We start from the raw sequence: 11673 nt of genomic DNA, 5'->3' as shown, positions 1-11673 counted from the left end.
ATAACACTATTATTACACTATTATCTCTTATCTTCTCGGTGAAATAGGTTACTGTGTTTAGATTTCTGACCCATATTTAAAAATAACTCTTGATACTGAGGCTTTTTTTTTTTCATCAGTTATCATACTTTTTAACAGCTCAGATCAAAATACTTGTATCAACAGGAGTTGCTGGATAACTAAATCTCTTCATCCTTTTTGCTGTCTTGTTCACCCTGACTGATTAGCCCTCAACTCTGTCGAAAACATATGCCATTGTTCGCTCAACCGTAGGGGGTCTTGTTATATTTTTAGCCGCTGAATTTACATACAGCATGTACTAATTTCCGAGGGCTAAGACATATACTTATGTTGATCTACATGTGCAAAGGGTTTCATCCAGATTTCATCATGATGGTCCAGTCAGACAGACAGACAGACAGACAGACGGGAGAGGCTCAGCTGAATTCATAATCTCCATCTCTCTCCCCCCTCTCTATCTCTGTCTCCCAAACACGCGCATGCACACGACGTCGAAACTTGATGCATTGGTGGCCATTTGCATAAAAATAACATTATCCTGCAATTGTCCTTTTCTCCAGCCAGATATTGACGAGTTTTTTCGACTGGACCCTTTTCAGACCACAATTAGGTCACCCAGAGCTGTTCGCCCCCCCCGTTAAATCTATGCAATGTTTTGATATGTGTGTGCAAGTGTTCAGCCAGATGGGCTGTGAGTTCCAGAGAGCTCAAGGACAGTTTGGGGAGTGACTCAGTCAGCAGAGTGCCCGAGCCAGCCAACACACACACTGTGAATTCACCAGTAACGGGAATAATGTGGCCTGCTGGGAGCTGGAGATTTTTGGATAGGGTTTCCTCCATTAACAGAAAAAATAAAAAAACATTAGATTCACTAGAATTTTGTTGATCCAACAGTTCAAGCTAGTGCTCAAGTGTGGTTCCTGGTTGATCAACCTCAGCTCTACATACAATTACAGCAGTTTGCATCTACTGTATAAACTTAATACTTATGGGAAAATTTCACGAGGCTGTATGGGGGAGGGTTGCAGATGGAGGAGAACTGAGGTGGGGGGGTGAGTGATTTGGGGGGAGTGAAGGGGGAGGTGTGGGAGAACACAGGCTGCTGATGCATGCTCTGCATTCCTCAGGTGTTGTCAGCATAGCTTGCTCAGTAATTACCTTGCTGTGAAAACATGCACAAAGCCACACTTTACCAGCTAACCAAAGAGCAGCAACCAAGGAAAACTGTTAAGGGGATTGTCAGAGACAGATGGGAGTGCAGTTATATCTACATTTAGGCATAGTGGGAGCTTGACTGATTATTTTCAGACGGTTGAATGTAACATGAACGCATACAGTATGGATACAGATGCAGTCTGGAACCGTGTGAGAGTCAGCAGCTTCTTTTCTGCAGCAATCCATCTTCTCTCTAGGATATGGGCAGGTTGGGTAGTGATTGTAGCCAAGCATACCTTGGCATGCAAATCTTTGGGTGATACAGATGTACAATTGCAAAGACGGTGGCGAGCTTCACGCAGATTTTTTTCTCAAGGTTTGCATGCAGGATGTAGACTCTCACCGTCCCCTTTCTGCACGCTGAATTTCATTTTTAATTTTCTACGGTCAGATGTCTTCACTCTCATCACTGACACTAGTGTACTGTCACAGAAAAAGCAGGTTCTCCCTGTCTGGGAACGCTACGCCCCCCCTCTCCTCTCCCTCCTTTGCCCCGCTCTGTCTCCTTGGCTTGCTTTGCTAAGAGCTGAGGGATTGTGTGCAGATGTGCCTGGAGAGAGGCCAGCCCCTCTGCCCTGGGAGAACATGTGGTCTGGGAGTGTTTACGCTGGCACTCTTTCAAGCTGTCTCCCACACAGCATGCTGGCGTCTCTCTTGGATGACAATGCTCAACCCTCCTCCCACAAAGGGGGCATTCTCAGGTTGAGGTGACACCAGCGATTATATGTTGGTTCACAAACAGGAAGCCCACATTTAAACTAACAAGAAAATAAAGCTTAAGAAATTTACAAGCATCCGGTGATGTTTTTCGGTGAATCTAAAAATGGGCATTTTTGAGATACATGGAATGAAAGTCTGGCTGCAAAATAACATTAAAATATACTATTTCCCCCCATAACCTTCTTTGTGTTTGTCTTCTATTTTTATTTTTTTTTTGTCTTGGACTGAAATATGCTAGGATTAAAGTGAGATCCAGATACTTCAGGCATGTTTTTCACAGATTCTTCACATACTTCACATTCTCTCCCGTGATTCAGGCTCTGGATAAACATCTGTAAGCTGAAAGGACCGTTTATTCTTAACACTAGTGACAGTGAAAATACTGTCAGTTTGTGAAGAGTAAAATACACACCTGTTGTTTTTTGTTTTGTACCCATGACTAAATACCAGTAGGAAACAGCATACTTTGGCAGAAAGAGTCATCCATGAGCACCTCCGTTACAAATCAGCCTTGGCAGGGGAAAACTTCAACGTTTACTTTTCAACCAAGTGCTCCTCTTGATCAGAGATTTCTCGAAGTTTCATGGGAAATTTACAAGACGTTGCATCATATATTTGGATTCTTTTAGTTCAATTAGTAAAAATGAGTCACAATCATGCATGTCTGTGTAATGTAAGTATTCAGTGACCCCTACAGGTTCAGACAGTTATAACTACCCTGTCATCTATTCAACATCTCATCATCTCTATGGGATATTTTAACAAAGATTAAATCTGGTTTGTGGAAAGCTGCAAACTGTTGCTTTAATATGTTTACATAGGGGGAGTTAACTTATGACAAATCTTTAGTTTTCACAGATGAAACCTAAATCTTTATATAAGTCACCCATATATTCCTATAAGGGGTGTCTAGTTCATTAATTTTCCATGTGGATTTTATTTTATTTTTTGGAAATTTTCATATTCCAAACCAAGCAAATAGATAAGTTGAAACGTAAATAACAGGAAATGGGTTTCTCTCATGTCTAATTTTTGACTAACTGATGGAGGTTGGACTGTATCTGACCTCAGATTGCACATTTATTTATTTTGGTCATTAATCTTCTGCCAGGCAATTACAAGCAATATGATACAGTTTCATGGTTGTGCACTTTTTGTGTACCAAAAATATTTAACTGCGCCTATTGGCTGCGACACATTTTGTTTCTTACCACAAGGGGGCGCGAATTAGTGAAGAATGCGAAGGTTGAAGACCTCCACAACGTTTGCTTGACTGTCTACACTTTGTTCTTTTCCATTGTTGGCCTGTAAAGTAGATGCAGTTTAAATTATACGATTATGATAAGATAAAAAAACAAAACAAAACATGCATGTAGGCCTGGTGATTTGTTTTCATCATAATCCCACCTACATGAAGTTTAAAATAATTCTTGGTTATGGTTGTTAAATACACTTTTCTTCAAATGCAATATTCTCAACGACCAGAATTAGCTCCGCGTTTATTTGTGCTCATTTTGTAGAGGGAGATTAAAATATATGGACTGTGTAGAAATATTGAGCCAACATGGCTGATCTCTAGGCGCCAGTTGCAGCTCCACCTCTCTCTCTCTCTCTCTCTCTCTCTCTCTCTCTGTCTCCCACCTCCACATGTTTGGTGAAAAAGCTCGTGAAATAGGAGAAAAGGAGGTGTGTCTGAGCATGCGCAGACGGGACTCTGTCGCTCGGTTATCCCATTTTTTTTTTTTTTTTGGAGTCGGGTGTTACGTCACGGGCTCGTCCACGGCGCTGGGGCTTGAGAGGTTGACCATCCACTCATGCAGCCGCAAGCACGGGGAGACGTAGGCACTCCGACGGAATAAAACGTTTTTACCTTTTTTAAAAAAAATTTGCCTTTTAAAAAAAAAACAAAAGTTTGGCACGTAATGAGCTGAACGGAGCCGGCGGTCTGCAGGGTTTATTCTGTACAACTGCACTATTGTGGTGGCATGGTGTGGTGAAACAGAGACACAGAGAGGTTACACTGTGCATCATGTTTGAATGCCGATAATCAATTAGAAATATACATGACTGTGCTGCTGCATTGTCTATAGCCTCATCGGGCTGTAGCAAGTCTCTCCTCTTTTTTTTTTTCTTCTTATTATTTTTTTTAATTTGTATCGCAGAAGCCCTTGAGAAGCGGCCACCGTGCGGGGCTGAGGGTGCAACCAAACAGACAATCGCACCCGGACCACTGAGAGGGTTCGGATGAGGTGGCTGATCGGGCTGTTCGGTTTGAGAAATCCGGCCAACTTTTCACCTATTCCTTTCTAACAGCGGTGCCGTCGGGCATTGCTCGGGAGATGGCGATGAGGTTGCTCTACTTGGGATTTATACTCTTCTTGGGGATCGCGTCTCCTAACGATGTAACCGTAGGTAAGAAAGCCTGTTGTGTTGTCTTGCATTGTGATACTCGAGGAGGCATGAGCACTTTTTCCCCCTGCAAAGCATCCGTGCACAGGCCTGCTGCGTTCAGGAGAGTTGGAGCCGACACCGCAGATAGGTTGCCTCCACAACAACGCCACAGCAGAGAGGCTCCTCACAAGGAGAGATCGATCATTAGGGAAGCCTTTTACCGGAGAAAGTAGCTCACAAACAAACAGTGCGCTGATTGTTTTGGCCTAGAAATCTGTCTGCGTTTTTTTTTTTTTTTTTTTTTTAGCTGTGCTCCTCTCTGAGCAGACAGAATGGGCCTCCCTGTGAGGAGAGCAGACAGTGAGGTTAGTCACTGTTGCAATATTCAGCAGGTAAACAGGCTCCACTTGAGCGTCAGCGACCTATTTACGCAAGGCGACATCATTTCAGATTGCGACAAAACATGCCAGTGTCCCCTGTCGATTTCCCTCGACAAACAACTCCTCATGTGTATCCCCTGTGAGGCTACAGCTGATAGCCACCGTTCAAGCCGAGAGCACGCTGGTTTCTTATCCTAACAAAAAAAAAAAAAAAAATCGCAGCATCACGCACGACTTTCAAATCCATCCAGATCGGTTTTCATGTTTGTTTTCAGTTACTTGGCGCATATGAAAACAACAGTTGTGTCCGCCTGCTCTTAATGGCGCGGCTTGTCCCGACGTGCAGCGTTCAGTAGCTGCCTGGGAATCCCAGTTTATTAGTGACAGCCAGGTACAACTGTGTGATAGTGAGACGAATAGTCGGGCATTTATCCTCTTACGTCCCGGGAGCTCCTTAATACTCCCCAAATCCCTGATAGTAATAATGAGGTATCAACCGCACCATTGCTCTTGTGACAGTGCCTTGCAGACCTGTTGATGCTTGCGTTTTTCTGTTTTTAGCACATGAAAGCAAGAAGGAAGGTGCAAAATATTTATCTACCCACTTGGGTAAATAAAAGGTCATGCAAGGCCACTGATATCAGTCACAATAAAGCTCTAACCTGCCTGATTATAGATAAATATTCATAATATCAACTTGTTCATTCCACTCTAAAAGTGTACTTAATGATAAAGGGCCACACAGAAATCTTTATCTCGCTGCTCAAGCCGGCTTCTACTATTTATGGCTCCACAAAAATAGAGGCCTGCTCCGTGTTATCTTATATAAGTTTCATTAGAATTTGATGGAGGCTGTTCAGAAGGAAGGCCAGAGCCCAGGATACAGGAGTAGGCAAGCTCCTCCCCCCCTCTCCTCCATCAGTATGTAACATCTGGACACAGGGAGACCATTAATCCAACTTAGATGTGACTGAAAGGAGGGGAGGCAGGGAGGGGATGAGGGGCCAAATAGCTGGGCGGCGGTGGTGGTGGGGGTGAGGGAGGGAGAAGCAAAATAAACTTTACAGTCTTGGATAGCCCAAAGTTGACACATGGTTACATCACAGGCAGTCGGGGATGGAAGCTATCGGCTATATGTGTCATTATTAACTTTTGATTTGGCAGCCTCCCATCGGAGCAGGTTTGTGGGCGGAGATGAGTGGATACAAACCCTAAGAGCAACCTTTTAATCCTCTCTGGATTGGAGACAGGAAGGTCAAACATTAACAGTTAATTAACTGGATTGATGCCTCTGTTAATGAGCTTCGGTGTTGATTAGAGCTTGTTGCTGAGGCCCTTCAGGCCTGTCATCCTTCAGAGTGACTAAATATGGTGCAGCACGATACTCGGAACCTTCTAGTACCGGAGAGTCCACGTGAGAGTATGAGGACACTCGGTTTGGAGCAATGCTTGGTCTTAATGTGTGGTCGTTGAGGCTGTAACCAACGATTGGTCAATTATTAGTTTGAATGACCCAATAAACAAAAAATTTAAACACAACGCCCCAAATTTGTACCTAAGCAGATTACAGTAGAAGTACAAGAAGGAAAAGCAGCAAATACAAACATTTAAGAAGTTGGGACATGTAATGTTTTGCATTTTGAAACGATGAGTCGGTCGTCTACAAAACTGATTGGCACCTCTTTTGTTAACTGCTAAAAGTTCCAGCTGCTTAATTATGAGGGTTTGATGATTTTATTTGCTTTACGTCATGTTTGTTGGTGTAAACTGAACACTGAACAATAGAAGTAACTTGAAAGCTACGCCTTGGCATCTTAAAACTGCTCTTGGATTTTTTAACTTACAGTCCCAAGAGATTAATTAAGAATTTATCTGGCAAATTAGTTGACAATGAAAATAATCATTAGTTGCAAATGTAATTGATTACAGTAGTTGCTGATTAATTGGTGCCTAATTGTCTAAACAATTGACAAGTTATTTCAGCTCTAGTTGTCGCCACAATCAGTGTAACAGGGAGTTAAACTGGTTCTTATTTCAGCAATGTGATTTCTAGACTTGGCTTGGAGTGTTTTTTTTTTTTTGGTTGTGAAACACACAACATTTCACGCAGCCAATTCATATAAAGTAAATTCTGAGTATTTCTGAGCTTACATGTGCAATCTCATCGGCCTTTAGCGTCTGAAGAGTCCCGTTAGTGAAATGTTTGAATGTGGGTCAGAGGCTAAAGAGGTTGAATTCCTGAGGAGTCTACACTCTGTTTGCCTGACCCTTTTAATGGGACCTTCTCCTCAGAACTGTCACTGGAAACATCTGCTGGAAAAATTCAGCATCCTTCATACAAATTTAACAGATAATAGAACTCAGATTGCTCCCTTCAGCTCTTCCAAGTGGAGGCCACTGGGGAGCCGTTATTGTGACTCTGCACACCTGAGGATATCTATTGACTGCAAACTTATCAGGTAACACAGTTAATCCCCACATTGATTTCCTGCCGTCTTCTCACAAAGGCGCATAGGATTAATAAAAGTAACATATTTTTAGTGGAGTACAGCCAGATTGTCCAGTCTCGATACATTCTCTGGCCTCTGCTTGATATTTTATATAAAGCTTATGTGCAGGTGTTTTGCATTTTCCTCTTCTGGACCAAGCAGAAATATTTCTGAAATGATGATAGCAGACAATATTCTTGACTGTGCTTGGAGAATAGATCCCCCTTTTATCCCTCCGCTTCCTGCACGGCATTGCAATCAACTGTGGCTGGAAGGTAAAACCAGATTAACATAGACGTCTTCGGCGTCTGTTGTCCCACGTACTGAAGGCGCGAGGCCGCAGTGTTTGTTGACTGTGAATGGCAGGGGTGTACTGTAATTGGTGTTTTCTGCTAGCTACATCACTGTTTATCCTCGGCTCCTAAGACCCCCACCCAAAAAAGAATGGATTTAACCAAACGGGGAGTGTGGGTTTGTGTTAATGCAGCTCTGCAAGGTTCTCTGGAGTTTTGGGAGGTGATTAAATCAGTCTCTAGGAGCATTTCTGCTTTTTGGTCCTGCACAATGTCAAAATAATGAGATCTTTTTGAAATGACATTTTGAGAAATGATGCATAAAAACACAGTAGTTCAGATGTTGTTCTGGTTTTTGCCTTGAATCTGGCACAGCAGTGTGACTATTAGGCGTGTGACTCCTGTTTTGTTTAACGGTGACCTCCTCACTGGAAGCTTCCAAGCTGATCCCCTAGCTTGTCAGTTTTTAGAGATTTTCATTTACTACTTTTTTTTGTGTGTGTGTGTGCGTGCGTGCGTATGTGACGGCCTTGTCAGCTTGACCAGCTCTTGCCCGTGTACTCTCAGGTGTGGCCGACGCCGCTAGCTTCGCGCTTGACCGGAGAATCGATTGATCTCAGGGACCCTTGGCTGCTTACACACCTGGTCAGAGGGAAGGATCTGATATGTTGAGAGAAGGTTTCAATTTCATGGACTGCTTCAACGTGTCATAGCTGTCTAATTCAATCAAAGTCAGATTTTTCGCTCTTTTTTTTTTTTTTTTTGGATCGCAGGAAACCTTTGTGGCATCTGTTTGTGGAAAAGTTGCCGGCATAAACATCTGGGACATAGCATAGCATGTCTCCATCTAGATAATTATGGCATTTTGAAAGTTGGTCAAAGATTGAGAAAGTAGGATATCAATTATCAGATGATATACTGTATATGTTTCTTGCCAGAGACGTGTCTTGCGTTTTGTAGACATATCTTGAATATCTCTTGTCAGACGGATGGGCTATTTCTGTATCCTATCTGTTATGTCAGTCTCCAGCTATGATGTTCTCAAAGTCTGCAAACTTAAAGCACCGCCTTTTCCTTAAATACTGCTTTGTGTAACCAGCTGGCTGTACTCCATGGCTCTCAGCGATGCGACGGAGATTGAAGGCCGCCTGTATTCTTTGACTTTAACTGAGCTTCTCAAGGTCCAAAGTGTCTGCGTGAGAAGCAAAGTAAATGCCAAAAAGCACAGTTATTTGCAGGACATTCACGCGCCGCACTTTCATTTTCTACAAACAACTGTCCATTAGGAGAGTTACCTCATCCTTGCTGGCATTGTAGCACCAGCTGCTTTTTTTATTTTTATTTTTTTGAAAAGGTCTAAAGAACATTCATAAAAAGTTGAGATGTTTTATATTTCGCATGATGATTTCACCGTGGAACAAAGAGATCGTCTCTCAAGATGTGAAGTGGGTGACAACTCATTTTTGCATCGTTTATGAGTCATCCCAGGCAATTATTGAGCCTGTGAACATCCCTCCCTCTTCTCCCTTTAGAGTGAACCTAATGAAGGATGCATACAGATCCACTCGCATTAAATCACAGAAGCAGTCGTCCTTCAGCTGAGGTAAATCCTCTTGTTAAAGAAGATAGTGACTTTGCTTCTCCTTCCTGCCTTTTCCTTGTAATTTCAGAGGACAGAGTCAAGCGAGGATTTACAAGCATCTGAGTTGCAGTGAATGCCTCAGTTTATGTGGTCCAGCGTTCATTTTGTGGCTCCCATATTCTGTTTTCATAACGGCTGAATCTGGGTTGACTTTTCCTCTGTGGTCGCACAGAGCTGTGCTATGCAGAGACTGCAGGCTGGGTGTGGAAGAACTCCGTGAGCCTATTTACATTTATCTTTATGTCCATCAATCACACTCACTCGGTGCGTGGCTTTTCACTGCGTTGCATTTTACGGCTCTGGCCCGTGACGTCCTGCAGAGCCTCATCAGGTTACCGCCGAGGTCAAAGCTGTACCCCATTGTTGTGCAACGGCTCAAAAACAAGGCTTTCGGGCGCAAGGGTATAGCTCCCAACTCTTCTCTGTCTTCTGCTCTTTATGCATGTTCAGCCTCTTTGAAGATGTCTATTGTTGATTAGAACTTGAGTGGCCCGCAGGCATTTCATGTGCACTGCGAGCTGGTTAATGTGCTTCAGTGCCTTGCTGTGTCTTGGCTTGCATAACGCTAAGTGGTTGTTTCCACCATGTGTACTGCACAGTGTGGTCATTGAAGAAGTTTTAATGGCTACAACAGTGGCCAGGGCGGCGGCGGCGGCAGCTTACATGAAAATATCACACTTTTATCCATCCTTAAATAAGGGAGTGTCCTCCTCTTTCTACACTGCAGCGCTCAAAATGCTCTGACTTTGGGAAAAAAAAAAAGAGTCTGCGTTCCTTCTGAATAATTAATACAGTACTAAAATTCAGGCTTCTCTCTGACCTCATTCTCTTCCCTCTGGTCCGTGTTTAATTTTAATTGTTACTTATAATGTACGGATTCTTGCTTTGAAATCCTGCTAAACTGAGCGCACAGAAATCACTTCAAACTTGACCTCAGGGTTCTAATTACACACTGTAGTCTGCTTGCTGTATTTTTATTTTTTTTTCTTCACCCACTGAAACACTCTGGGAGACCTGAGCTCCACAATGGAGGACCAGGAGTCGACGTGATGGGTGATGAGAAACAGTCCTGGTTTCACTCCCGCTTTTTCCATGTCGCTGTCATCGTACTCGGCAAGACTTAAGACCCGGAGTCCCGTTTATTTACGCGTTCGAGTCATTTCGCGTTCCCGTTTGCAGCGGTTATCGTTTCGCAGCATTTAACAGAATCCATGCTCCAATGCTCAGCCTCGAAATTATCCACACGGGAACAGGATGGGTTAAATTACTTGGATGCGTTCAGTGTTGGAGGCACACTTGTGAAACAAAAGTTAATTTCTTATATCAAATTACCTGGTGAACATTCCAGTGTAGACCGTGTCAGTATCATGCATTTTGGTGTGTGGCATTTTTAGAGCAGCACGTTTGACATGCGCTTTACAGCCAACTCAGACTTGCAAAGAGAAACATGTAGAGCAACATGTATCTTTCCTGTGATTTTACACGAAAAGCTGTTTGCCTTCTTTAAAATCTAGCATGTTATGTTCATCTGTAACAGATTGTCTTTTTGAGGCAAAGCTGTACACATGAAACCAATTAGAAGGTGCTGGAATGTGCTGCATGGATCTGGAGTTGATCTGTAGAGCACGGATGGCCATATTGAGTCAGACAGATTTGGGGGAGGGGAGGAGGGGGTCAGTGTTGCGTCCCAGCTGGTGATGGTGTCTGGAGGCCTCCACCACTTGGCTGCCAAATTGGTGCCACAACACTATTTACTCACCACAACGCCCTGTTCCATCCCACAGAGTTCCTTCCGACCTTTGAGATTGCTTCAAGTTCTTTGGGATTACATAAAAACACTTGAAAGCCCTTTTCTATAAGAGCCGGGGCTCCGTGTACATTTATGCATCTGCTCATTCATTCGTGTTTAATTCTCGCTATGCGTGGTGCTTGGGGGCAATTCAGTGTGTACTGTTTAGACAGGGCAGAGCTCTGGCGGCCCTGCATAAGGAAATACAGTGTGTGCTCCGAACAACTGGCAACGTGCACAAAGTCGAGCCAAGTCAGCCGAGTGGAACCGGGGCATGCACATACCAGGAAGTAAGTCTGTGATTTGTAGCATTACGTGTGTGTCAGCCCCGGATTTAAACATTTGTGTAGTGAATCTTTTAGTGACAACTTGTAAGTATAGCTTCTCAAACAGCCGTTCTTAGCCCTCTAGTTTTTTTTCCCCACAGCTCACCAAAAAAGGGCAAGTGAAAAAAAAAAAAAAAAAAAGTAGATTTTTTTACAAAGTATAATCTTGAAGTACACTGTACGCAACAAAACATTAATTTAAGGAGAAGCTCAGTGCTGAAATACCCTAAAAATATCTTATCCAACTTCTGACCCCGAGTTTATGGGCTTGCAGCCGTCTCAAGGACTTCCTCATCGTTCATATTTAATGTCTTTCCCATATTGCTTACCCATAAAGCCATTTTAACTGCGACATATTGTCAGTGCATCCTCTTGTTACTATTTTAACATCAGACATGCACATTCTT

At 43.1% G+C, this 11673-nt stretch overlaps 1 protein-coding gene across 2 annotated transcripts in view; it reads left to right on the top strand.

Annotated features, from left to right (window-relative positions):
• The first annotated feature begins 3946 nt into the window (after positions 1-3946).
• The window catches only part of LOC311495027 (low-density lipoprotein receptor-related protein 1-like), a 77640-nt gene continuing 69913 nt past the window's right edge, over positions 3947-11673 (top strand). For both annotated transcript variants that reach the window (XM_084554329.1, XM_084554328.1), the window contains exon 1: positions 3947-4368. In XM_084554329.1, coding sequence (XP_084410455.1) covers positions 4296-4368 — 73 coding nt within the window. In that variant the 5' untranslated portion in view covers positions 3947-4295. The remainder of the gene's footprint in view (positions 4369-11673) is intronic.

Source organism: Chelon labrosus (assembly GCF_963514085.1).
Source record: "Chelon labrosus genome assembly, chromosome: 10".
Classification (NCBI taxonomy): Eukaryota; Metazoa; Chordata; class Actinopteri; order Mugiliformes; family Mugilidae; genus Chelon; species Chelon labrosus.
Note: the sequence above shows the minus strand (reverse complement) of the source record. Positions and strands in the feature narration are given on the sequence as shown.